The sequence below is a fragment of the Eupeodes corollae genome, chromosome 2 (genome assembly GCF_945859685.1).
Source record: "Eupeodes corollae chromosome 2, idEupCoro1.1, whole genome shotgun sequence".
Lineage (NCBI taxonomy): Eukaryota > Metazoa > Arthropoda > Insecta > Diptera > Syrphidae > Eupeodes > Eupeodes corollae.
This window is the reverse complement of record NC_079148.1, coordinates 78192895-78219191: the sequence shown is the minus strand read 5'-3', so window position 1 is coordinate 78219191 and position 26297 is coordinate 78192895. Positions and strand designations below refer to the sequence as shown.

The window sequence follows — 26297 nt, the reverse complement described above, 5'->3', positions numbered from 1 at the left end:
CTTTTGAAACAAAAATATAAATAAAATATTCAATTTGAGTAAGAAAATTAGGAATATGAGTAATAAAATTATTTATATAATAATAAATTCTTATTTTACGGCCTTAAAGTCAAGTCAAAAGTGCACTCAACATAACGCGCATAAAATCTCTTATCATAATTTTTTACAACTCCAAAATAACTTTATTTGTGTATAGGTATGCAATTTTTAAATTATTATTCTCAAACCAAACAAAACTCTATGCAACAACTTTTTTTTCTACTTCTTCTTCGAATAATAAAAAATACTTTGCGGATAAGATTAAGATTCTGTATCTTTATTCTGAACTCTAACATGGAGAGGGGGGGCTGACTTAACCTTAGCAATAGTATGTATACAACCGCCTGGCTCTTACTTAAAATTCATATAATCCTTGAATAAATCAAAATCAACTCATAAAAAAAACCTCTAAGCTTCAGGAGGAGTTTAAGCAAACAAATAAATTAAATATAGAATAAGGCAAACACAATAATAAAAAAAACAGAAAAAACAGAGATGAAGATGATAATGAAAATATTGAAAGCAAAAGCGGAAGGAAATAACTTATCTCTAAATGAAGCACTTAAACTTTCGGACAGTGGGTGAAATTTACGAGACAGCGGAACAAAAATAAAAAAAACTTTTGTTGAAGAATATGATATTAAAAGTCTGGGAAGTCGTGTTACTTAAGTGATCCCCTGCTCACAAAAATAAAACCAAAAATTAGGTAAGGGGATTAAAAAATTAAAATTAAAAAATGTTGACATGTTATCCATTTATGAGTTTCAAGCTTTTAATATATCGAAAGTCCTTCACCATCTAATTCTGGTTAGAATATAATATTTCTTTCAGTTGTTAAAATTTTGGTGCTGTCTTTTAATGTTTCCTATATTTTTTTTTTATCAAATTCAAAGAATGGGTAAAAACTTTGTAAACTTCGTAGATTATTGGTTAAAAATATCTTCAATTTATTATTTGTCAATGAGGTTAAAATGTTTAACGTTTTTCGGTCAAGGCTTAGCATGTTTTTTGTAATTATCAAACAATTTAATGAATCTTATGTTTTTATTGTTTCTTTAAAATTCTCATAAAATGGGAACATTTCTGAAGTGCTCGCCACAATATTTTCTATAAATTTTGTTTGCTAATTTTGTTAATAAACTTAGCGAAGAAATCCTGGAGATCATAAGCATATCAGCAAATATTTAAAAAACCTTCGAAAGTATGTCCAAGAAATTTGAAATTTATAATTAAAGGATAAGCTTCGAAATAGCAATCTTAAACACGTTTTCCAGAGGAAGGTCTTGTAAGCTGTTTCAAATTTAGGGAAGTAGAACAAAAAAAAAACGAAAATGTTGGTTATCAATAATAACTGTATGGGGTATGTGTTTTGTTTATTGTTTTTAAAAAACCAACACTACCTCTGAAACTATAAGGCATGTATTTCATAAATTTAAGTCAGCATGTTTCTTGCTCAAAAGAATCTTTGCCTGTAATGGCAATGGCGACGACATAGAAGATTGAAAAATTGTCGGTTTGGATTGTATCCAAAAACGAGATTTTCTCCATCCTCTCAGCCATCCAGTACAACAGCAGCCGACCTGAACCAACCGCCCCGAGCCGAGCTGCTCCCAAACAGTCTCGCATATACAACAACCCAAACCATCAAACATCTGGGGTGCACGAATAATATCGCAAAAGTTTATTTTGATTTTCATCAAAGGACATGCTGCTTGAAGTGTTTTCTTCATCGTCATAGTCATCGTCGTGGGTCGCCATTGTCGTCGTCTTCTTCGTCATGCTCAACGTCGTCATCGTACAAAATGCGGTAGTTTTTTCTAAGTTTGTTGAGGAAAACTTTTGATGAGTTGCCTGAAAAATTGCTTCACTTAAGCGTCCTTGACAGATTTTTTTTGTTATTATAATTTGAAATTTTTGGGGGATACTGTATACGTATGTATATGTATGTGTGTTGGTGTTATTTTTTAAACTTCAATTATTCATGAGAAATGGAGGTGTGGTAATGCTAGAGGCAATGCTACACAGTCAATTCAATTATTCAAAAACGTGTTTTTGCGAACAAAAGTACTGAGATGGCCTGTATTTGTTTTGAATTTAATTTGAATAAAGTGAAGAATTGTGTCGCATCTAGTTGCTCAAAAAAATACGCTTGTTGACCGTTGGAAAAGGTCAAGCATATGTTAGTGATATTCACGGAATCAAACTCATTTTCACGTTTTTTTTTTAAATTAATTGCATCACAAAAGGGTTGTGAAATCTCAAATAAACCAAATTCGTTACGAACAAATGCGTAAGTGAAGTAAAGTACAGATTAAATGGCTATACTTTTGACCATAATTTAAAAAAGGTAAACGTAAATGTTAGTATAAGCAGGTAAAGTTTTTGACCTAACAACACTGGTCGAAATTACATTTTTATCTGCCCCATAAACAAAATAACACATTTTATAAAATTTAATTTTTTTCCTTGGGATCAGTTTTTAAAATGCTTAAAATTACCAAAAACAAGCAGTGTTAGAACTGATTTCAAATACAAACTTAAATTTTTAACTATTGGCTCATGTTTTGATAGTAACAGTTTTTAACAATGTTTTTGTATTTTTTATTCTCTAGATAATAGAAACTTACGTTAATATCCTTTTTGCCTTTTTCTGTTTAAAATCGTTTTAATATAAATTAAACAACTTATGAAGATTTTTAAAAATATTATATGAAATAATATACCTACATATTTCAACTGAATATCAAAGAAAGGAATTATAGATTTTGAAAACCATCACGCATTTTACTGAAAAAAGCTACTTTAAAAATTAATATAGCCTCAAAAAGCCTTATACTTGTTTTTCGAATTTTTAAAAGTGATATCTTAAAAAGCAGAAGTGATACGTTAATGTTAAACAAATTTAAACTTAAGCATATTTTAATAGTTTTATTTTAAAGGAACTATAAAAAAGTCGGGAAATTAGAAAAAAAAAATATTCAGTAACTGTAAAAACGTTTTTAGATTGTTTTTATGTTACAAACTTTAATGTATAACGAAGTTATTGCCATTTAGAAAACACGATAAATTTATCTTCTTCCATAATTTGAACCCCAGTCTTGTTATTTTACCGCCTTAATAAAATCATTGAATATTTATATTTATATTTCTATAAATGTTGGTGTACCTACATTAGTTTCAATATTTACTCATCGTTATATCAGCGCCTCTCTATCTTTGATGATAGGTGGTATGTCAACTATAAAAATCAAACAACATCAATCAAAATCGTAATAAAATACAAAAAGAAAAAAAACAAAAAAAAAGACAGAAGAAAAAACATCATCTATAAGGAAATCAAACATTTACCCACCAAAATTTTCCCATATGATGTTATTCACAACAATGACACATTTAAAGGTCCTTTCTATTTACAAACCGAACTACGGAATATAAAAGTGTTAACAAAAGAAAAAGAAAAACAAAATTGACATACATACAAATATAAAATGGGATAGGATAGGAAAAGGAAGAAAATATTATTGATGTAGGGGGTAGGCATAAAAGAAAGCAACTGCTTCAAATCAAAATCAATACAAATGCAATAAATTCAAAACGCACAAGTCTCATAAATCCGAAAAGCTATAAGTTTTTGCACACATAACGATGATTTCTCCTTTTCGCCTTTGGTATAAGAAGTGTCTATGAATGAGTTTCATATCTGTACAGATGTTTGTATGCATAAATCGTATATCTACCTACGTATGGGAAAAAAATATAGGTTTATATTATGTAAAATAATACAAAAAAAATAATAAAAACACCCTCAGGACGTAGAAATGAAAAACCATTGAATATGGGGATCACGAAATGAATTCTGGAGGTAAATTGAACCGTTGCTGTTCAAAGGAAAGCAGACGAGACAGGCAGGATATGCCAATATTTTGCAGATATGATGTAGGAGTCAGTTGCATGAACATGCTTGAAGTTCTGGTACAACAATGTTTGTGAAAATTAGATTGAGTTCCATGTCCATTAAAACAAGGTCATTGCTTTGAAAAATAAAACGTTTAGCCAATGTTTATATTTCTTTATGTAATATTGAATGATTTCAGGTTTAAACTGAAAAAAGTCACCACATTCATGAAAAAGAGTTCAAATAAAATAGTACGAAACACTATTTATTTCGTTAACATTTTTAACTTAAAATTGTATGTTTGTGAACAAATATTTTATTACTTTGACCACTTAAAGTTTTGGGACTTAAAGTAAAAATATGGAATACGAGTGTTAATTTTGTTTCTTTCTTAGAATTTGAAATAAGTATTTAATTCCTATTTTGTGTAAATACACTAGATTCCTTTTAAGGAATCTGATAAATATTTTTGAAATACAAATTCTACTTTAGATGCTTGGGACTTAAATAAAAATGGAATGACTTTTTATTCCCTTTTCATAAACACCAAACTTGACTTCAATATTAAGCTTTAAAAAAAATTAAAATAAAGCCTTATAGATCTTCAAGGACTTATTCCGTAATAATTTATTAATAGACTGAATTGGTTTGTAAGATTTAATTGATATTTTATATTTTAAAGTTGTTTTTAATAAGTACATTATATTTAAATCATAAAAGATGTTGCGATGCGAGCCTCACTGATAACTCTAACAAAGTATTATTACATTTTTTTATTTCTCATAATACTTGAGACGATAAATATTTCTTATCAATTTATTTTTGTTTTTTTGAAAAAAAATGTCAATTGAATTTTTCTAAAAACTTAAATAAAAGTTAACAACAATGTTTTGCATATGATAACAAAAGTTTGATTTTAAAAATGATTTCTGTTAATGAGACTTTAGTAATGTTTTTTTTTTTTTTTTTTAATTTTGTAAGTTTGCCAAAAACAATATACGTTTCATAAGACGCACGCAACTAAAACACATTCAATTTTTAAAATTCATTAAAATCAGTGAGCATTGTACCACTGACCACAAAATAAAAATTGTTCTCAAAGTTTTGATAAAATAAAAAATAAATAAAATAAACACCGTTAAAGATGTGATTTCGAAAACGTAAAATTTGTAATTATTTCACAAAGATTACAGTTTCTAGGTTTTTTATGAAGCAATTGCCACTCATAAAAATATATATTTTTTTTAATTAAAAAAGAAAAAAGGGTTAGATGTTTCACAATTCCCCATTAGGCAATAAGTAGTGTCAAAACAGAGCCATCTATTCATTAAGGTTTCAAAGGATGTACTTTTCTATTTTTCATACACTTCAGAATTTTAAAAAATACAGACAACAACTGGAAATTAGCTCTTCTGAAATTAAAATTATATAAGTATTCAAAACAATTACTGTGTTTAATGAGGTGATTACTTAAGTCAAGAAAAATTTCCAAAAGGGGGTAAAATCTATAATATTAGTGATTCCAGATCTAGATCCTAGAACAAGGGGACTAATAGTATTAGAAGAAATACTAAATCGAGAATACGATTTTTTGAGTTTTTAATACAGGTTGTTTGATTTTTTTTTATTTCGTCGGGAAAAGATAGTTCCAATTGTGAAGAAAAGTGAGAGGCTTCAAGGCAGGAATCGTTATCAGACGGAATTAAGTCAATGTGTGATAAATTAAAATCACCTTAAAGTAAATATTAGTGTCAGAGTAGGACAAATTGATAAAAAAGTCTTATGAGAGTTCGCTATGAACAGATTCTAGACTTTTTGGATGAATGTAAACGTTTAGAATAAATATAGTCTTAGTCTGTAACTAAATCCTAACACCAACGGGTTCAATTGATGGTGAAATGGAAAACATACAGACGAAGAGAAATGTGTATTTTTTACCGCTTTGAGAACACCTCATGACGATCATTTCTGCAAACTTTAAACTCTTGACTGAAAGGTTCTGTGTCGGAAAAGCTTGAATTAAACCAAGTTTCAATACGAATATGTTGCGTGGGAATGATTGAGATTTAAGAAAGGTTTCAGCAGTCTTACTACAAAGCCCCCTTATGTTTCGGTAGAAGAGAGCAAGCATGTTAAGATTTTTGTCTGGGTTCTTAAAGAATCACCTCTTTTTTGACTTTTTGTTACTTCTTTGTCTAAAGTTTCTGTGGGCTGTACCCATATTGGCGTTGAAGATGACTTGAAGAATATGGTATTCGTAACTAATTCAAAAGAGGAAACAAAGCTATTTGGCTTTTTGAAACTTAATACACCTAATAAATTGTTCGGCTACTTTTCTTATACTTTTTTGTTTTCAAGGAGACTTTCTCCGTTATAAACACTTGAACCTGATTGCGCAAGGATATCTTTATCTGCAGAAGAGAAAGTAGTAGGAATTTTGGGCTGTGCTAAATCATTAGTGTTTGTGAAAGTAGAATTATCAACCATATTGTTGGTTACAGAATTTGCATTTAATTTTTAAACTGCAGTGTTGAATGTCTTAAGTAGCTCTTAACAACCTTTAGAAAGTTTAAAAATTTAAGCCTTAAAGGAAGACATTTTAAAAGCTAGTTGGGATACAGAGAGCCTACAGCAGTCGTGGCAATACTAGTACCAGTAAGAAGATTTCGATTTGCCAATTTTTTCAATGAATGCATTTTGCATGGTTAAGGTTACCACAGGGCCCGAAACGGACAGATTAAATATTATTATTAGAACCTTTTTGGAAGTTTTAATTCTAGCAATCCATATATAATGAAGAAGTGTTAAAATTAAATAATTTATAATACAAAAAATAGTGTTAAATACGAATAAAACTGTATTTAAATTTTAAAAAAATCACTGGTATCGGGACTCTTACCAAGATGTACTGAGCTACGCAGAGTAGCTTTATAGGACAAAAATGTATTCAAATAAAACAAATAATGTGAAATCCGTTTAATCAAACAAAGAAAGTAGGGGAAATTAAAATATAATATAATTTAAAACAAATAATTATCCCCTTACCCGGGAGAACTTTCGAACATAATTATTTCATATGGTTAGCCAATAAAAACAAAATAAGTTTACTTATTTAGTGAAATTTAACACAATTAAAAATATTTGAACACAATTATTATTAGAAAATAAATATATGACAACACCGTTAATGGTAAGAACCAATGCAACCGCTCTTTAAATATGATTATTTATTTTATAAGCTTTATACAAAACAAAACGACTTCTACTTGTTAGATAGAAATTTAACATTGATTTTTTCAATTTTGCCGTTTGTACGAGTTTAAAAAAATAACAATTAGAATAATTTACTATTGTTAATAGTCGTCTGTCGCATAATTTGTCAACGTTATTAAAATAATTTTAACAAAAGCTTACCGAAAGATCTCCTCCATAGAAGGGATGTATTACGAATGTTTCGTTGCCAATGTGTATAACACCGCTAACGCCATTACACGTATGAAACGCAGCGCTGGCTCCTGGATAATCCTTAACTGTGCCATGGTAATAACAGTGTTCGATATCCTGTGTGGAAATAAAAGACAAAAATATTTAAAAAAAAAACAAAATGATGAAAAATATTATTTTTCAAAGTAGCCAAATAATGTATTTTGATATTTCTGTGTCGTTTTTTTTTTTAAATATTTTTTTTTTTAAACGATGAAGAACAGAGAATCGGACTACCAACATATATATATATATATATAGGTAGATACATAGATATATGGGGAAGGAATATTGACATTGTATTTATGAATCAAAAAAAAGTTTGTTTTTTTAACAAAACACAAAAAAACGTATAAGCGATGTTGGAACATTTAAGAAGGGTATTATAAAAATAAATAAAATTTTGCATAGAAATACAAAACGAAAGAAAAAGGTTTCCAAAGGATAAAGGAAAACCTGTTCCTGTGAACAAATATATTTACATATATGTATGTACATACACACATATGTATTAAAGTATATCTAAGAAAACAGACATGGGAATCTATTTTTATTGTGGGTTTAATAATATTTTAAATTTTTTTTCTTCTTAAGTATTTTGTTAAAACTATTTCTTAGAAATATAAATATAAATTCAGAATCACAATAAAAATAAATATTAAAATATAAAACCGAATTAAAGAACATAATCTGACAATTACAATTTTAAACCTTTTGAAAAAAAACTTTTGGACGAGGCCTATTTTTGGCTCAAAATGTGCGTCTGTAAAGCAACTCACAAAGTTTAAATATATGCGAGCTGCAATACCATTGCGCTTATGCAACTTTACATCACTTATGTCCTCTGAGCCTATTTTATTTTTATTTTTCTTCATTCTTAACTAAACTTACAACTAACTTAAAACATTTTTATTTTTATTTTTATATTTTGTTATCAGTTTATCAACATTAATCCATGTTACCCTAAGGCCCACACAAAAGGTCTTTAATGTACAAGAACTAACAATTTTAAATTTATTAAACTTAAATTAACAGGGACGATTAATGTGGGCTTAAAAAAGGGAAAAGTAGAGGGTGACATTCAGTTGGGATTTCTTAATGTTAGAGTCGAAGACTAGCATAGCTCCATTGCAGTGACAAAGAATTGGTTCAAAGTGTCCGTAGTTAGTGTGATGAGGATATAGAAAAGAGAGATAGATCGCAGACTTCGAGGAAAGTGTTAAGATGAATTTCACTCAGTAGTGCCGGGTAATAAATATTGCCCATTAATAATTAGTGAGTAAATGATATATTAGCGTTGTTGCGTCTTATATATAAGGCTTGCAAACCAAACACTTTTAATTGATCGTCATAAGGAGGCAAGTTGGATGTATCATCCCAGAAGAGGCCACGTAAAGCAAATCCTGCAAAACGTATTTGAAGAATTTCAATTCTAATTGAATGGTTTTCATAAAAGGGGGACCATACTTGACAAGCATATCTCAATAAAACCGAGAGATCTATTAGCTTTATTAATAATTTCTTCAAAGGGGGAATGGAAATTCAAGTGTCTGTCACACATAATACCAAGATCTCTAATAGAATCGCCTACGTTGACGGCGTCATTAAGGAAGTAGTGTACGCTGTGAGATGGGATTTGCTTGCTCGAAAAGGTCTTTTGTTTACATTTACCTACATTTAACTCTAGATCTTTTTGTAAAAGCAAGGAATCAAATGGAGCTGAAACAATCTTTAAAATGTTCGTATCATCCGCAAGCATTAGGATATCTGAGTTTTTTTGAATTTAAGGCCGAGATCGTTAACAGATAAGTAGAAAAGTAGAGGTCCAAGGACTACCTTTTGGGGCTAAAGAAGTTTCATATATGGGACTGGTGCAGTTAGTGGCTTTGACAGAGAATGCATACATTTTCTTAGAACAACTGAAGGGACGCTATCGGGACCAGGGCTAAAGTTTTCTTTAAGGCTTACGATTCTGGCAAGTACCATTTATTCAATTATTGTAAAAGATAAAAGAGTGCAACCATCAAAATAACTAAAGTAGTGAGCATCAGTATAAGATTTTACTTAAGTAAATAGCAAATAGATTTATTATAGTTGTTAGGTCTGAACAGATTATGTTGGAGAAACTCATTGAAGGTGAAAAGTCATCAGATTTCGTTTGACATTTTTATGAACTTGAAAAATCTCCTTGCATTAGAAAGAAGATTATTTTTCATTTGGTTAAGGCATTCCCTTAGTTCAGAGAAAGAATTATAGGCGAAAAGATAGTTGTTGTGGTCGGTATCAGACTTGGACTGTATACAAATCTTCAACGGCTTGTTACTTTTATTTATTAGGGTACGGAGCTCATTCTTCAATAGTGTGTGAGACAATCAAGTAAAACAAAGATTGAACTTAATTCCAATACGGCTAAGCTAATAGATTGTTGAGTTTGCAGAAATCACCCCTACGCAAATCATAACAGTTTCAAATAAAATGTTTTCAAATTCAATAGGGAAGGAAGGTCAATTTCTTACCTTAGTCTGAGACTACTCTCAAAACCAACTATTTTGGGTGATTCGAAGCTATTTTCGAAAAACGCCATGTCATTAAATATTCGCTATTACAATTATAATGACATACATTTAGTCTTTTTATCTTTTAGCATTTTTGAGCAATTCGACGGTAGCGGAGAAGATATAAATAACATTGACCGACGACATCATCATGGACTTTGAGGTTGTTAAGGACTTTGCCTATCTAACAACCAGATAGATTCAGATTACGAGACCGCGCTGAAATCAAAAGGACGATTATTCTTACAAATAGTTGCGTCCTTAGACTTAGACGGAAATTAAGTTAAGCTCTGTGGAGCTAACGGTAGAGATACTTTATATAAGACACTCACTATTCCGGTTCTCATACATGAGGCTTGGACCTTGTCAAGGCAAGATGAAAACGTCTTAGGATTATTCGAAAAAATAATTCTTCGGGTGGTTTTCGTTTTCATAGATAGAGGGTGGAGGAGGCGATATCCCGAAGAAAAGTAAGTACGTAAACTGCACACATTTAGTCCAACGGCTTAGATGAGTTAATGGACATCTACGTTCCAGCTTGAAAGGCGTTCCAATTAAATTCTGAGGGATGGCGCAGTACTGAAAGAATGCATTTACAGGTGGCACACGTAGGTGGGAGAGGACCTAAACTTGGCTGAATTTCAAGACAGCAAATCTCTGTCGAGCTACGAAACAATAACGATATGGATGGATTGATTCACTTTCAATTCCTGAGTCAATTTTAAGAAATACATCCAAAATCATATATATGTGAAGCTCCTTAAAAAAGCATCAAAAATTAATGTAATCTTTTTTGGTTTCAATATAAAAATTTCAATTATTGAATTCAGTAGTACCCGTGGCGTGATGGTTAAATGCATTGGATAGTCATGGCAGATGTCTTGCGTTCAATCCTTGCCAGTGCCATCTGCATTTTTTTTCACAGGTAGGTACTGCCTCTTGCGAGGAATTGATAAATCCTAACAGAGTAATTCTTCTCATGAAAGTGCTTTCTCAAATTAGCCGTTTGGATTCGGCTTAAAACTGAAGGTCCCCGCCATCCAAAATTGATTTGTAATGATTGCGAGTTAGCAAACGGTTGCATTATTTCACAAGTTTCCTGTTTGGGCTTTGCTCTGCAAATAAGTTTAAATTATCTCGTAACGTTGTTGCGGAGGTTTTGTTGTGCGGATGTATGATACTGTCTTGCTGCCAAGATTTTGAGCGAAAAACAGCTGTCAGTGTCAAAATCATCTATGATTTAAAAAAAACGCACATATCTACCTTTTGATACTATCAACTAAGACTGTTACAGTATTTTGTATTATGTTGGATTTGAACTCCTTTGAAAATGACAATGTTTTTGACTTTTGACTGATTTTGATAGAAGAAATCAATCCCCAGTCTATTGGTAGGTCTATTTTTGTACTTTGATGTTTTTTTTCCAAAAATTTAGATTATTGTGTCATGTACGTATGTACACAAATATATCATCCCCGAAAATTCCCTTCTTCTAAGTTAACTCCATAAAAAGATAAAAAAGAGAATTCACAAAAAAATAAATAAAATAAAATACTAACCTTATCTGCACCACGTACATATACATTTTTGTTTCAGGGCATTTACGCTGGATTATCTCAGATTTGATTTGATGCTTACTTAAGTATGCACATACCGAAACCAACGATGTTTTGGAGTAGAGCAATGAACATACAAAAACGTATGACAATCTCTATTAATAAAGATAACACCATGTCCCTGCATAGGAAGGGATCGAACCCAAGACCTCTGGCATGACAGTCCAACAGACTAACCATCACGCCACGGGTGTTGTATACAAAGAATATTACACGAAATATGTGAGGCGTTAAATACCTTCATATACTTTTGTCACTTGCAATTAATATTTAAGGCATTGCACTGCCAAATGCATCAGAAAATCCGAAAAGTTCCTCTTTAGACGTTTGCAGTTTGCACATCAATAATGTCTTATTATTGTTAGATGTAAATTCGTACTGAAAATATCGAACTTATTTTGCCGAAATCAAAAAATCAAAAAAAAAAATCAATAAATAACCCGCTGTGCTGCGCTGCTGTAAGGACTCCATCATCAAAGTTCGGCACAAAGCATTCCTAGATCCCACGTTTCCTCTTCCTCTGCGTGATCAAATAAATTCGCCTAAATGTTCTCCAGTTGCCTTTATACCTACCTACACTTTATTTTCAATAAACCTACTATAGGATATGTTTATGTATGTACGTATGTTATAATATTTATTTCAGTTCTGCTACAATGAAATTAAATTATTTCACAAATCCAATTTCCGGTATTGAATTGGAACTTTGATTTTGAGTTTTGTCGAATTTTGAAGTCGTTTTTGTGACAACAAACGCGTGCACATAGACACAAACACAAATAAATAGAACGGAAGTCCTGGTGCCTGTGACTTTCATATCCACGCCTCAGAATAAAGATGTGTATTGTGTATATATAAATATACTTTCAGTCAAGTAGCAAGACTTATTTGTGTCCTTCGCATACAAAATATCTACAAAACTGATTCCTTTTCCTTGACTAAGGTTTCTTTCTCCCTTTCTCTCTTCCGCTCTTGCTCAACCCATTTATCTCCCTAAGGTTGTTGATTTTGTTAGCTTCAAGTGGTACTAAGATAATTTTTTACCGAAACAAGAATAAATAAGTTTTGTGAACTTTCACACACAATCACACATAAACAAAGCCAGAATTTACTTGTACGAAACTAAAATGAGGAAAGATACATTTTTATCTAAACTAGGAAGCAGCAAAGTATATGAACTTGGTGATGTAAATTTTTGGCCAAGAAACGATGGTAAAAGTTTACGTTTTCCTTAAACAGAATGCATATTAAGAATCTGCATCCTGAGGGAAAAATACACATTTCAAACTTAACAAATCCACAAAAGAACGAAGAAAGCTCGTAAACATATACATATACCTACTGTCACAGTGTACCTTCAGAAAAGTCCACCCAGAGCGCGCCCTTACAAGGACGACCTGTGAGAAGTGACATCAAACACACACACACAAATAAAATAACAAGAATTATTTTCGGATTTTAGTTTATTTATTTATGCACTTTCGAAGTGTCCAGCACAGAAGGAAAGAGTATTGTGTCAAGGATTTTCCTCTGGCATAATTTGCACACAAATACGCTGATGACACAACTAACACTCTGAAAAATGTTGCACGTTGTCGTCGTTGTCGCTTGTGTATGCTATGTGTGTGTGGGGAAGGGGGTTGCTTCTTCATACTATAGTATTATATATAATACAGATATATGTATAAGTCATATCCTTTGGAAAATTACTATGCAAACAAAAAGTGAAAAGGTTTTTATTCCTTGCCAAAGAAAAAGGAATGTTTTAGGTACATTCAGTTGTGGTTGTGGCATTTATTTCATTCTTTCTGGTTTGTCTCTTGATGCTGCCCTGTCCGGTCCAGCCCAGTTAAGTCCGGTTCGATTTCGTCCTACTGCCACTATTTTGGTCAGTTTAACCCGACATAGTTGGATATTATTTTAAATTTAAGGGAGATTGGATATCATTCGGATGGTTTATGTTTTTAGGATGTTTTTTTTTTATTTTTAAAAGCTTTTTTTTTTATAGACACAGAGATTGATAATATTAAAGTCCATGCCAAGAAAATAATTTCTAACTTTTAAAAATTCGCTGACAAAATCGGGTGGTTTTTAGATCAAGGTAGTGCATTATTTTCATGATATACCTGAGGTAGTTAAGTGGTATATTTTTTGAAATACAAAAGCGATATTAAAAGCGTTTACCTTTACAACAAATACATAGGATAACAAGTTGTCACTCTTCATTCAATGGCTGCAAAGTATTGAAATACAAATAAATAAACGTCCCACAGCAGAATTCCGCATTTAGTATACTTGGTGCTGTTATCGTAGGCTCCTAGGGGTTAGAGGGAACAATACTTTTTAGAACCTGTATATTCTTTTTAAATGACCATAAGAGTAATTTTCTTTATTGCTCCATTGCATTTAGAATAAATGCTCGCCTACCCTTTATAATAACAATTTCTACACGATATGCATATCGTCTGGAACTACTTTACTTTGACAAGAGCCATAGACACCCGGAAACAATTTCTTCAAAAAATACCGAAACCCAAAATTTAACAACAGTACTTCTTCATATTTTTTAATTAATTTTGTAATTTTTGGTAATGGGGAGGTTATGGTTTTCCAATTAAAAGTTTCATTTTGACATTTTTAAATTCAAAAATAAACCTTTTTCAAAAAAAATATTTTTTAAAGATTTTGAACATACAAGACAGTGTAAAGTAAAATATAGTATATCCGCGTTTTTGTGTAAAGAAGTTATAAAAAAATAAATGATTTTATTCTAATCTATCTACACGAGAAATTTTAAGCTGTGCAAAATGTTTATAAATATTCTATTGGAGTATGGCCGCATTCTGTCGGAATACCTTTGGGGAATAATGAAATACAAAATTTATATTTGTTTGTGGTTTTCGGGATGTTTTATTTTAGAGTTCTATTTAAATTCATGATTAATGGATTGTTATGTTTCTATTGAAATACTACCTTACATATCGTTTCTATTCAATAGAAATTCGAGTTTTATTTACAAATATCTTATTGTTTGCGTGAACTAAATCGTATTTTGTTTTTCAAAACTTTAGTGTACTTGAAAAAGAGTAAATTCTCAGTATCTCTCTGTTATTTTCTTCTTCTTCAAACTATTTTGTTAACTACTTAAGTGGTCTTAAGTTTATTTATCAATATACCAATAGTAAAATGAGCTCCCACTTTCCCCTATTTATATAAAATAACTGCAAGGAAAAAATTATTTTTTTTTTAACAACTATTGGAATTTATTTCCTCTTTTAAAAGATGGGGGCCAAAAATATCCTGTATTCTTCAATGACTATGCTATGCTTTATTTGTTATTCCATTTAATAGATCGAAATTTAAGACTATAGAATCTACATAGCATACATATGAAAAAAAAGAATCTATACAAATACCGAGCTGTGTTGTTGTATGCAGACAAAAATATTTTTGGTAGAATTCCAGAAAAAAAATTAAGCTTAAAATAAAAATGACCTTTCGGAGTTGGCCAAACAAAGGAGCTGAAAACACAAAAAAAATATTGGCTACCCCTAACTTTTTGATTTTGTTTTTTATTCAAATGATGCGGTGGTGATCTGTCGTCGGGCTGTGTTGTGTATGTTGGTTGGCCAGTCCATAGTTTCCTAGAAAATATTTCTTTTGTTTTTATTTCCTTGCTGTTTGGATGTGGAGTTTTATCCTTTAGACAGTATTACTTTCGTTTAGTTCTTTTTTGCATCGCATTTTGCGAGCAATTGTTTATTTGTAACATTTCATCAAAAAATAAAGGTTATAGAAAAAATTGACACATCGAATTCAAAATTCCAAAAGTCAAATATTTTTTATTTTATGAAACATTCGAGTTTCAGGAGATATGCAAATATAAAATTGAAAAAGAGGTGAAACGTTATATAAGGAAAGAAAAGAAAAAAACATTTTAGGTTAAAATTAGGTTAGGCTGCAGTTTTTGTCCATGATGGAGTAGGGCACACTTGGGCCAGTTAGTTTAAGGACCTATTGTGGTAACACATGAATCTTGAGGCTTTCTTCTAAGCTTAATGAAACCAGTTTGAGTCCCTTACGAAACGTGAGAGGTTGATTATGCTAATATGATTAAGATCGTTATGTGTAGAAGAACTCTCCTATAGGTAATTCAGCTTCTGCAAAAGTCATTTGAGAATACGCCAAGCCGCGTAGCGTGCTTTTGCATTGTTATGAAACATATCAGCAAAAACCTCGATCGCTTTACACTTCAGAATTTCAGAAAGTAGTAAGCTTATAGCAAGCGTCAAACTACGATCAGAGGCTCATCATAAGTGCATGTGTTAGTTGTTAGTAAAAAATAATACAAATATAGCCTAACACACCACAAAATACAAAACAAAATTAGCATTTAACTATTACAGAACAAAAAATAAAATGAGAACGATTACGATAGTGGAGCACTGCTTCTAAACAATGATTTTAATCCCACCTTATTTAAATTTAAATCTATCGATGAACAGTTTAAGTTATATTAAATGCTCATTCGACTTAAAGCTTCATTCTTCCCATAGTTAGTTCTATGGAAGTCAATATGTATAAAAATGTGCGCAGGTGATGAGTTCCGCCCCGGTAATTCAAATGTACACAAGATAGCAAATAAGGTGCATCAATTTCACCATTAATGAGTTGATGAAAAAATACTAAGTCATTATTAACACGCCGTTGATGGAGAGATTGCATTTGAAGAAGTAGAATACGATGTTAATAGGGAGGCAGATCATAGGGATCTTCCCAAGGAAGCGAATGAAATTATGTTGAATTGATTCAATACGTTTTCTATGAATTTCGTAATAGGGAGTCCATACCTGCGAAGCATATTCAAGATGAGGACGAAAATGGCAATTATACAAAGAAAAGGTAACATAGGGATCATTGAACTCCTTTGCCCAGCGTTTTATAAAACCAAGCATAGAACTTGCCTTATTAACAATAAAATTAATGTGATGTGTAAACTCTAAGTTGGAACAGAAATGTTCACCTAAATCTTTAAATGTGGAGACACGACAGAGTTTTTGCTGTGATATACAGTAGTCAAATACGTTACTGATTAGTTTTTTAGTGAAAGTTATAGTCTGGCATTTTAAAGGGTTGAGTAAGAGGCTATTTTTCCCACACCAAAATGTGAAACTATCAATGTCGGCTTGTAAAAGAATACGATCATGGTTGGACTTTATTATTTTGAAAATCTTCATATCGTCAGCAAAAATGAGAAGTTCACTTGAGCGTAGACATGACGATACATCGTTAATAGACAGGATGAACAGAAAAGGGCCAAGATGGCTTCCCTGGGGAACACCAGATTGAGCAACAAAAGGTTCAGAATGACAATTTCTAAATTTTACCTCATAGGATCTGTTTTTAAGGTATGACTTAATCCAAGCTAAGAAAAATGGTGGAAAACCAAGAGCCTTAAGTTTAAATAAAATAATTCCGTGGCTAAGTTGGTCAAAAGCTTTAGAAAAGTCAGTGTATACACAGTCAACTTCATAACCTTGTTCTAAAGCGTTTGAACATATGTTTGAGAATGTGTAACGGTTGATCTTTTTTTCACAAAACCATGTTGCTGTTCGCAAATGATATTTTTACTAAAATATGCTACGCTTTCACAAACAACTTGTTCAAATACTTTAGGAATGCAAGAAAGCTTTGCAATGGGCCTGTAGTTGCTAACATCCGACTTGTTACCTTTCTTGAAAATTGGTGTTAGAAATGACTTCTTCCATATACTGGGAAATTTGCCTGTTTTTAGAGAAAGTTTGAATAAAAACGTAAGGGGTTCAACTAAAGCATTACTACACTTTTTTAGTACTATCGGGGGAATACCATCAGGACCGGCTGAGCAGTCATAATTCAACGCAGATAAAAGATCAAGGACCGTACTCTGTAGCACAGGTATGTGACTACAGCTAGTTTGCGAAAAAGTGTGAAGATTATGAAAATATACTCCATCAACTTCTTGAGGGCTATTAACAAATGACTCACGGAAATTCGTTGCGAAAGCGTTGCAGATATCAAAAGTTTTATCTAACGAAAGGTTCTTGTAAGTGAAGTTAACTCGAAAGCCATCTGATTTTTTCTTTGAGTTTACAAAATTCCAAAATTTTTTAGGATTCTCTTTCAAAGAGGTGCCCATATCAGTAACATAACGATATATAAAAAATTTTAAAGGGATTTAAATTGGTTAAAGAGTTCAACATAAAAAGAGAAGTTGACTGGAGACAGAGTTTTGAGATACGTTTTACATGCCTTATTTCTTTTGTTACGCAGTAAACACAATTCTTTCGTGTACCAAGGATGGCTAAAGTTTGTATTTCTTGATGTATTTATCGGTACATTTTTTTCAAAACAATAATTAGGGATCCTATAAAAAGTTAAAACTGCTTCGTCAATGTTAGAAAATGCTAGTGTATCAGCAATTCCAGAAATGGTTAAATCTTCAGACAACTGCTGGAAATTGGCTCTTCTGAAATCAAAATTATATAAGCAATCAAAAGAATTACTCTGATTAGTAAGGTGATTACTTAAGTCAAAAAAAATGTCCAAAGGGGGGTGATATTTGTCAATATTAGTAATACCTGATCTAGATTCTAGAACAAGAGTACTAATAGCGTCAGAAGAAAGGACTAAATCGAGAATTCGATTTTTTGAGTTTTTAAAACAGCTTGTTTGCTGTAAGTCAGTAAGAAGGACTTTATCGAGAAGAGATAGTTCCATTTGTGAAGAAGAAGGAGAGGCTTCAAGGCAGGATTGGTCTTCGGATAGAATCCAGTCAATGTGTGGTAAATTAAAATCACCTAAAAGTAAGACATTGGTGTCAGAGCTGGACAAATTTATAAGATAGTCTAATGCCAAGGAGAGATCGTTATAAACAGACTCCAAACTTTTTGGAGGAATGTAAACATTTAACATGAAAAAAGTCTTAGTCTGTACCATTATCTTTACACATACAAGTTCAATTATATTATATTTTTTACCGCTATGAGAACACCCCCACCTAAATCCTTTGCATTACCAACATGACGATCGTTTCTGTAAACTTCGAACTCTTGACTAAAAAGTTCTGTGTCGGAAAAGCTTGAATTAAGCCACGTTTCTGTCAAAACGAATACGTCGTGTGGAAATGATTGGGAGTTAAGAAAAATGCCAGTAGTCTTGCTACGAAGTCCCCTTACGTTTTGGTAGAAGAGCGCAAGCCTGTTAAGTTTTTTGATTTGTTTTTCAAAGAAACACCCTGTTTTTGACTTTGAGTAAATTCTTTGACTAAAGTCTCTGCAGGCCATATACCTATTTGGGTTGCAAATAGAATCAAAGTAAGTGGGATTCGTTATTAATTTAAAAGATGAAACAAAGCTTTTTAGTTTACTGATCTTAGTACACCTGATAGATGAGCTAGAAGGTATGCTCTTGGTAGATACTAAGTGGGAAGTTATATCTTCTGGCATAGTAGCTGGGTCCAGACGAGATATAAAAATTATTTTTGGTTTGGAGACAGCTTTGATAGGGATGACGTTGTTTATTACAGTTCCTGTAACGGTGTCACTATTGGAAGCTAAATCTGAGGCAACAATTTGAGGTATATTGGGAGTTTCGGTGGGATCTGTAGGTATTGGTGTGATGTTGAAATTTGTTCTTTTTGATGGTGGGGTAGAGTTTCTAGCAAGTTCAGAGTTTTCTCGGCTTCTTTTCTTAGACTTTTTCTTTTGTTTCTCAGGTACACTTGCTGCGTTATTAACACCAGAACCTGATTGCTTTAAATCTAGTGTAGACCAAATGTTTCTTATGGCCTGAAACGTTATGTTATTCCACTTGGAGTTTGGCTTCTGCACAGCGTCCCGCATAGGCAATAGTTTACATGTAGCGATTGGTATGTCTGCATTTGCCAAATGGGTTAGAATGGAGTTGTACTGTACCATTTTTGGTGAGTTCATCTCCCTTACAGTTACCTGGAATTTCTGTATGGCCCGGCACCCAGCAAAGGTGAATATTAAGCTGTTGTGCCATCTCCGTTAGAGATGATCGACAGTTATGTACTTTTATAGAGTTTGTAGAGCCTAACGGTCTGACTATATGAGAAAATACGGATATTAGATGTTGAGATCACGTTTTATTTAAGCCATTACAAGAGTTCTTTTACCTCCAAAAGTTCCGATATTCACGCTACAATGATTGGGAAGGGGAAATGAGAGACGTTCAGAGTACACACCTCCACCAACCCCTTCTTTTGTTTTTGAACCATCTGTATGAAAATGGATTGACTCATCTTCCAGGAAGAAAGATCCGGAAGGTAGAGACGTCTGGAAGTTTCAGTCGTCTTGCATTTAGTGGATGGTTTAGTCTGTGTGCTTTGGAATTGATTCTTATAACCTAAAAATTACGGAATGGCCAATGTTGTTGTTAATTTACTGCGACGAACCTTTGGAGCGAATAGCAGAGCTTGCAACTACTTGTTTGCTAAACTTATCAAAAGGTGTTAGGTAGAGTAAAGTGTCCAGTGCCACAGATGGGGTCGTGCGAACTGATCCGCTCATGCATAGGTAAGCTGAACATTGGACTTTATTTAATTTGACACGGTTTATAGCTTTCTCTAAATCAGTCAACCATAATGCCATAACGTACATTAAAATAGGTCTAATTACCGATGTGTATAGCCAATCCGTGATTCAGGGTTGTTAATAAGACCCATGTACTTAGCCTTAGTCTAAGAACTTTATTTGGATTCCTTAAATATAGTGAGGGTTAACAAATGGAATTTTGTATTTTCTCGTAAAAAGGTCGGTTTTGCGTGACTTAACACCTAGTCCACACCGATCAGCCCAAAGTATTAGTCTGTCTGAGGCATTTTGTAAGAGTTCTTTTAAGGTGCTAAGATGCTTTCCTGAAACCCCTATAGCAACGTCATCCGCATATGCAATCACTCTGAAACCCTCCGCATCTAGACCAGTTAGGATTTCATTTACTTCTATAGGTTCCAGAGGAGAGGGTATAAAACATCACCTTGTGAGTCCCTCTACTAACAAATCGTCTGGCGGAAGAATTGCCTTTTTTTGAGTTAATTATTCTGCTAGTCAGCATTAGATTTAAAGATGTTTGTCTACATGTGATTGCAGATGTGTCTACATTGTTAAAAGCACCTTCGATATCAAGGAAAACAACCATAGTGAACTCTCTATGATGGAGGGAGTATTCGATGTGCGTACTAGTGTGTGTTAAGCCGTTTCCACCGATTTACCTTTAAAGTAGGCATGTTGAGACGTAAGCAGAAGTCTTGTATCAATACTTGCCCTTAGATGGATATCAATTAATCTTTCGATGGCCGTTGAGACAATCCAATTTCTAATAGCTTTTTATTAGAGTATTTTTGGTGGAAGTACAAAAAGGCTTTTAAATGCACCAAACAAAACTTATGAGAATCTGATGTAAGTGTAACAAATCTCTTGTCTATTCCATAAGTTTATAATAGTTAATTTTTTTCCGAAAAGTATGGAAGTTGGCAAAACTATTTTGGTTGGTGGACATTTTTTCAGTTGTCAACTAATTTATTTTAAGTTTGGTTTGACATTTTAAACACAAAACTAACTGACGTATTTGGGGTGATAATAATCTTTGATTAACATACCGTTAAATTCAGAAAACTGACTATTTGGTGTGCTTTATGAGTTGCCCGAATAATTGATCCGTAAAATTCTTTAATGAAAATGTTTCTTATCCCTATACTTTAATATTCGGGGACTTATTAATTGGCCATCAAGATCGTACGATATGTGAAGTCGTAACGCCTAATCGAAACAATCAGCTACTTGAGGATGATATTCGCAAAATCTTCTTTGATTTATTCGCCTTGTAAGCTATACATCTTTAAAAAAAAGTGAGTATTTATTATACTTACATGTCTATTACCATCCACAAGATATCCCCCAACATGATAATGTTTTTGCTGGATATTTGGCGATAGAAGTTGCCTGAAAATAAAATAAAAATTATTTGTGAGAGACTAGTTAAAATTCAACTAAAAACATCAAGAACACATTGACAGTATTGAATATGGTTGTAAAGTTGATACAAATTTATATTTTTAACAAAATTTATTTCCTTACCATTTATTTGTACACGATTAAAAAACAATTTTGTCAAAATAATCCTCATGTTAAAGATTTTAGATCCGAATTTCTTTCTTTTATCATAAAAAACAATGAAAACTTACTTTTATTTGTATCTTTGGAGTTGCTCTGACTCCTGCTAAGTGTATTTGAGTAAAATATATTATATTATACTATACATGACTCTAATTATAGCTTGAAAATTATTCCTGCTGAGGTTGATGTGTTGATTTAAACCATGATTGTTTTCAAAAGAAAGAAGTGATTACGAAAGTCTCGAAATTTAAAAAAAAAGTCAAGAATTTGACATATTTTGTAAATTATTTGAAAACAAAAGAAAAAAAAATTAAACTCACAAACTTTGAGTATTTTACAAACATGAACAATTACACAATTTTTTCTTACTGGTAATAAATTGGTACTTTTCCAATGGGTTTAATATTATTGTTTTTTTTTTTTTTTTTTTTTAAGAATTTGATATATTACATTTTGAAATTCCAGAAACCACGTACATATATAAGGCTTTTAGAGACTAGCTTAATTTATTAAGTAGCTTTTTAAGTCTATAGTACATTTCTATGATATTCAGTTGAAACATTTAGTTTATTACATATGATATTCGAAAAATCTTCATAAGTTGTTAGATTTCTCCTGTTTTACAAAAATCTAAACAATTTAGGCTCAAACAGTTTTCAACAAAAAAAGGCAAACGAAGCTGTTGTTTAAACAATTCTGTTGTATTAAGTTTTAAAATATAATAAAAAAATAAATTAGGTATAGCAACAGTTTGAAATATATTTATATTACTAAATATAAAATTAATGTTGAAAATAGTATTTTTAAAAGTTGGGAAAACAGTTGTAATTAAAATTTTTATTCCAAATCAGTTCTCCAAATTAAGTATCAAATTCAAGGTTTTCTTAAAACTTCTAAACAAATAAATTAAAGACTAAGAACTAGTATGAATTTTTAGGAACTAAGTAGATTTTAAAATGATTTAAATTGTATCTAGAAGAGAAAGATTTGTACTTTGCAAAATCATTATACAATTCATTGTAAAGATATATTTTGATTTTTAACTTAGTCTTAAATAACCCTTTTTGGTGTGATAGAAACATTTTAAGACGAGATTCGAGGCAAGGACAATTAGATCATTTAAAAAGTATTGTTTTGATTGTGGGACATACAAAAAACAGTAATGCTCGACTGGGTCGTATGAACGTCTTCATGTACTCGTATATAAAGATTATCTTAAAAAATATTTCCCAACATCGTTAGAGCGGCTTTTTTTTAAATTAATTTTGCATATATAAAATTTTTCAATTTTTATTTTGTAAAAAAAATTGTGATATCATTTTTTAAAACCAAAAATAAAAGTGGTTGATTAGTTCAAGAGAAAACTTAGTGCGGGACCTAATTTTTTCGACTTCTCTGCAATCGTCATGTCATGTTTGATAAAAATCAGAAGTTCGAATTTTTTTACGAATGCAAAACTTGTCATGTAGCTCTTGTATGTCGCAAGTATGAAACGTAGTTTTGTCGATAAGTGAATCAATCAATGAAAAATTGTAACTTAATTTTGAGTTCTACTAATGGTAGTTATTTTTTAACTTTCAAACTTCAAAATTGTTGATTTTTAATTTGTTTAAACACAAATTTAATGTTGCTCACAGACTTTAAACAGAATTTCCCATTTTTGGCAATCAAACAGCTAAATCTGATTTAAAACTTATTTAATCGAAAATATTGTCCTATAATTTTGATGACACATTTGTTTCATTATTTTTAAATCACATTTTATGTGGGAAGTGTTACGTATTTACCTTCAGCTATATATTCTTTCAAAATATCAATTTTAAGCAATAAATCGAGAACGTATTTAGAGCGATAACGAATTTAAGGCGGCAAAATGTTGTTATGTTTTGATATTGATCACGTTCGTTGAATTATGTGCGTTTCGTCGAAATTGATAACATTTCATATTTATTATGCAAATTTCATTTTTAAGTCTTTTTTGCATTGTCACTTAAGTAAGAAAGGTTGATGAAAAAAAAATTGGTGAGGTGTCAAAAAATAAGTATAAATACATATGTATAAGTTGAGTATGACTGTTGAGTACATGCATATCTAATCTACTGCATATGTGTTTGTAAATAATTTGTAATAGAATTCTAAAAATAATAAGATGATACAACATAACATCAAGTCCGCATATGGTATACTATACTCGTATATATGTTTGTAAGTAGATATCAGTGCTGGTAAAACATTTTTCGACGCATTATCCTTTGAATGAAAGGACTGAATAAGTAAACATATATTATCTACCGTCATTTTCACTTACACAAAAGTCTTTGAAAAATATTTTCTTTAGTGGCATTATATTCCGTCCAAAGCCCATAGCTATAGATCTACACTGAAAAAAGCAATACAAATGCAAAATAACAGAATTCCAAACAATTGATAAATCAAAATTGTTGGTACTAACAAAAAAGTACTGCAGTAATGTTCACATTCGTTTAATATTTGTTTTGATGACCAGACTTAAAAAAAAATTCGACTTTTAAAGAAAATACATAAATTAATAAATAAAAATAAAAAATATGTATACCTAACTCTAATTTACAAAAAAAAAAATTTCTACAGAAAGGTTTTTCGAAGAGGCAAATTATGAGGAACTCAATTAAGAAAAAATGTAATTTAATAAAATTTTTAATATTTTTAAAACTATTGCTATTTTCGTGTTCATATATCTTAAGCTAGTAACTTTTATTTTTTTTTAAATTTCAATTGCCTACTTACTTTAAATATAAAAGTTACAATCTAAAAAAGAGAATTTTTTTGACAGTGTAATGCGTATCAGATAATCTAATTTATTCACCAAAAGCTTTTATCTTGCAAGTGCGTATCTTACAGATGATACTCCGGAGTTAGAGTATATAGCTCAGTCATAAGATATACACCTACAGACAAGTGAACAAAAACAAGTAGGTGGTAGGTAGGTATAAAACAAGACAAAAACAACAAAAAACGAATCAGCACAAAAGTGTGTAGATGTAAAGATATGTCTATACCTATATAATGTACCTTACCAACATTTGTATATATATTTTGAAATTTAATCCTTAATTAGTCTGAAAGGGAGAAAAATCCCCTTTAGATTCACATGGAAACACCAAAATGGCTGCAACTTGAGTAGCTCCGCTATTCCTTTTTTTTTGTTGCCATCTAAAGATAGACCTATTCCTATTTTTCTCCATCCCATAGATAACAGACGTACCTTCCTATACCTTGCCTACACAAAGTCGTTTCTGTACTGATCGCTATCCCTCAACAAAAAGAAAAATACATTGAATCTATGTAGCTATGTCCTATGTAGCTTATTCTCTCTTTTTGCGAACAAGATTATCATCCATCCAGAATATTTCTATATCAACATAAGGACCCTCCTATACACACTTTATTAAGAATTTGCCTGAAAGGCTTTTTCGGTTTTTGAAAGTGTTTTTGTTTTAATTTTATTTGCTTTTGTTTCTCGATTTAATTTCCCTTGATAAGGTGAATCAATAAAACACAAACTGCCTGTGGAGAATGGATATAATCAGTTTGCACGTCTTTCAAAAAAACAAAAAACAAACAAACAAAAAACCGAGTCTGAGTTAGAGCTGGAGAAAATTAACTTTCACGCTTCTGGATTAAAACAAAAATACCCATATTTCCATGCAGATAAAAGAAACAAGAAAACGCTCATTCTCTTAATTTGAAGCAAATAAAGTGAAGCAACATTTTTCGCGCTGATATTTGCAAGAATCCTTAAAATAATCAAATCGTTAAGTGGAAAATATCTAAGCAATTTGAAACAACTGCCATCATACAATTGAATACAATAACAAAAACGAAAAATAAATGTATACATATACATACATACATACATTCAAGCCACCCACCCCTATGTACGTATTTATTCATTATGGTGAATGTGGGTGGGTTTCGGGTGAGTATGGCTTGAATGTAGTTGTGAATTCATATACAGAAGAAGTGCTGTTGAAAATTCAATTAAAAACGATGAAATTGAAAAATTATTCGCCCCACTCTTGGTCTTTTGCTAAATTGAATGGAATCCACTTTGGTCTTCAAATTGAGAGAAGTCTCTAGCTCTCACACATTTACATATACAACAATTCATATACTACTCAACTCAGTCAGTCAAACCTCAACAACAAATTCAGGATCGAGACTTAGTAGATATAGCAACCAAGAAGCAACAAGGCATCGTTCGTTGTTCTGTTCGTTCCGTCGCGTCGCTCGTCGGTTTGTCGTAGTGTCGTAGTTCGTCCTGCCTGATGTGCCTGAATTGGGTGCCTGCCATAAGCACAACCACAACCCTCAAGCTCAACAAATATAATCGATGCTCCTGTGTTGATGGTTTTGGTCGACAAGGATGGTCGCTCTTTCTCCAAAGAGAGAAGTGGTTTGGGTATCTGGGTATCACGGAATTGGGGGCTGTTTCGACGCCCAGACGCGCCAAGTGGGGTAGGTAGTATAATATATTAGGAAAATCACCTTA

The 26297-nt window shown here is 31.6% G+C and overlaps 1 protein-coding gene across 8 annotated transcripts in view; it reads right to left on the bottom strand.

Moving 5' to 3' along the window:
* LOC129945756 (disintegrin and metalloproteinase domain-containing protein unc-71) overlaps positions 1–26297 on the bottom strand; it is a 506847-nt gene that overhangs the window by 130505 nt on the left and 350045 nt on the right. For all 8 annotated transcript variants that reach the window (XR_008781514.1, XM_056055660.1, XM_056055659.1 and 5 more), the window contains exons 7-8: positions 21520–21592; positions 7349–7495 (exon numbers count right to left, since the gene is read on the bottom strand). Coding sequence is in view for 7 of the 8 variants with exons in the window: in XM_056055660.1 (XP_055911635.1) it covers positions 7349–7495; positions 21520–21592 (220 nt within the window). In the remaining variant the exon portion in view is untranslated. The remainder of the gene's footprint in view (positions 1–7348; positions 7496–21519; positions 21593–26297) is intronic.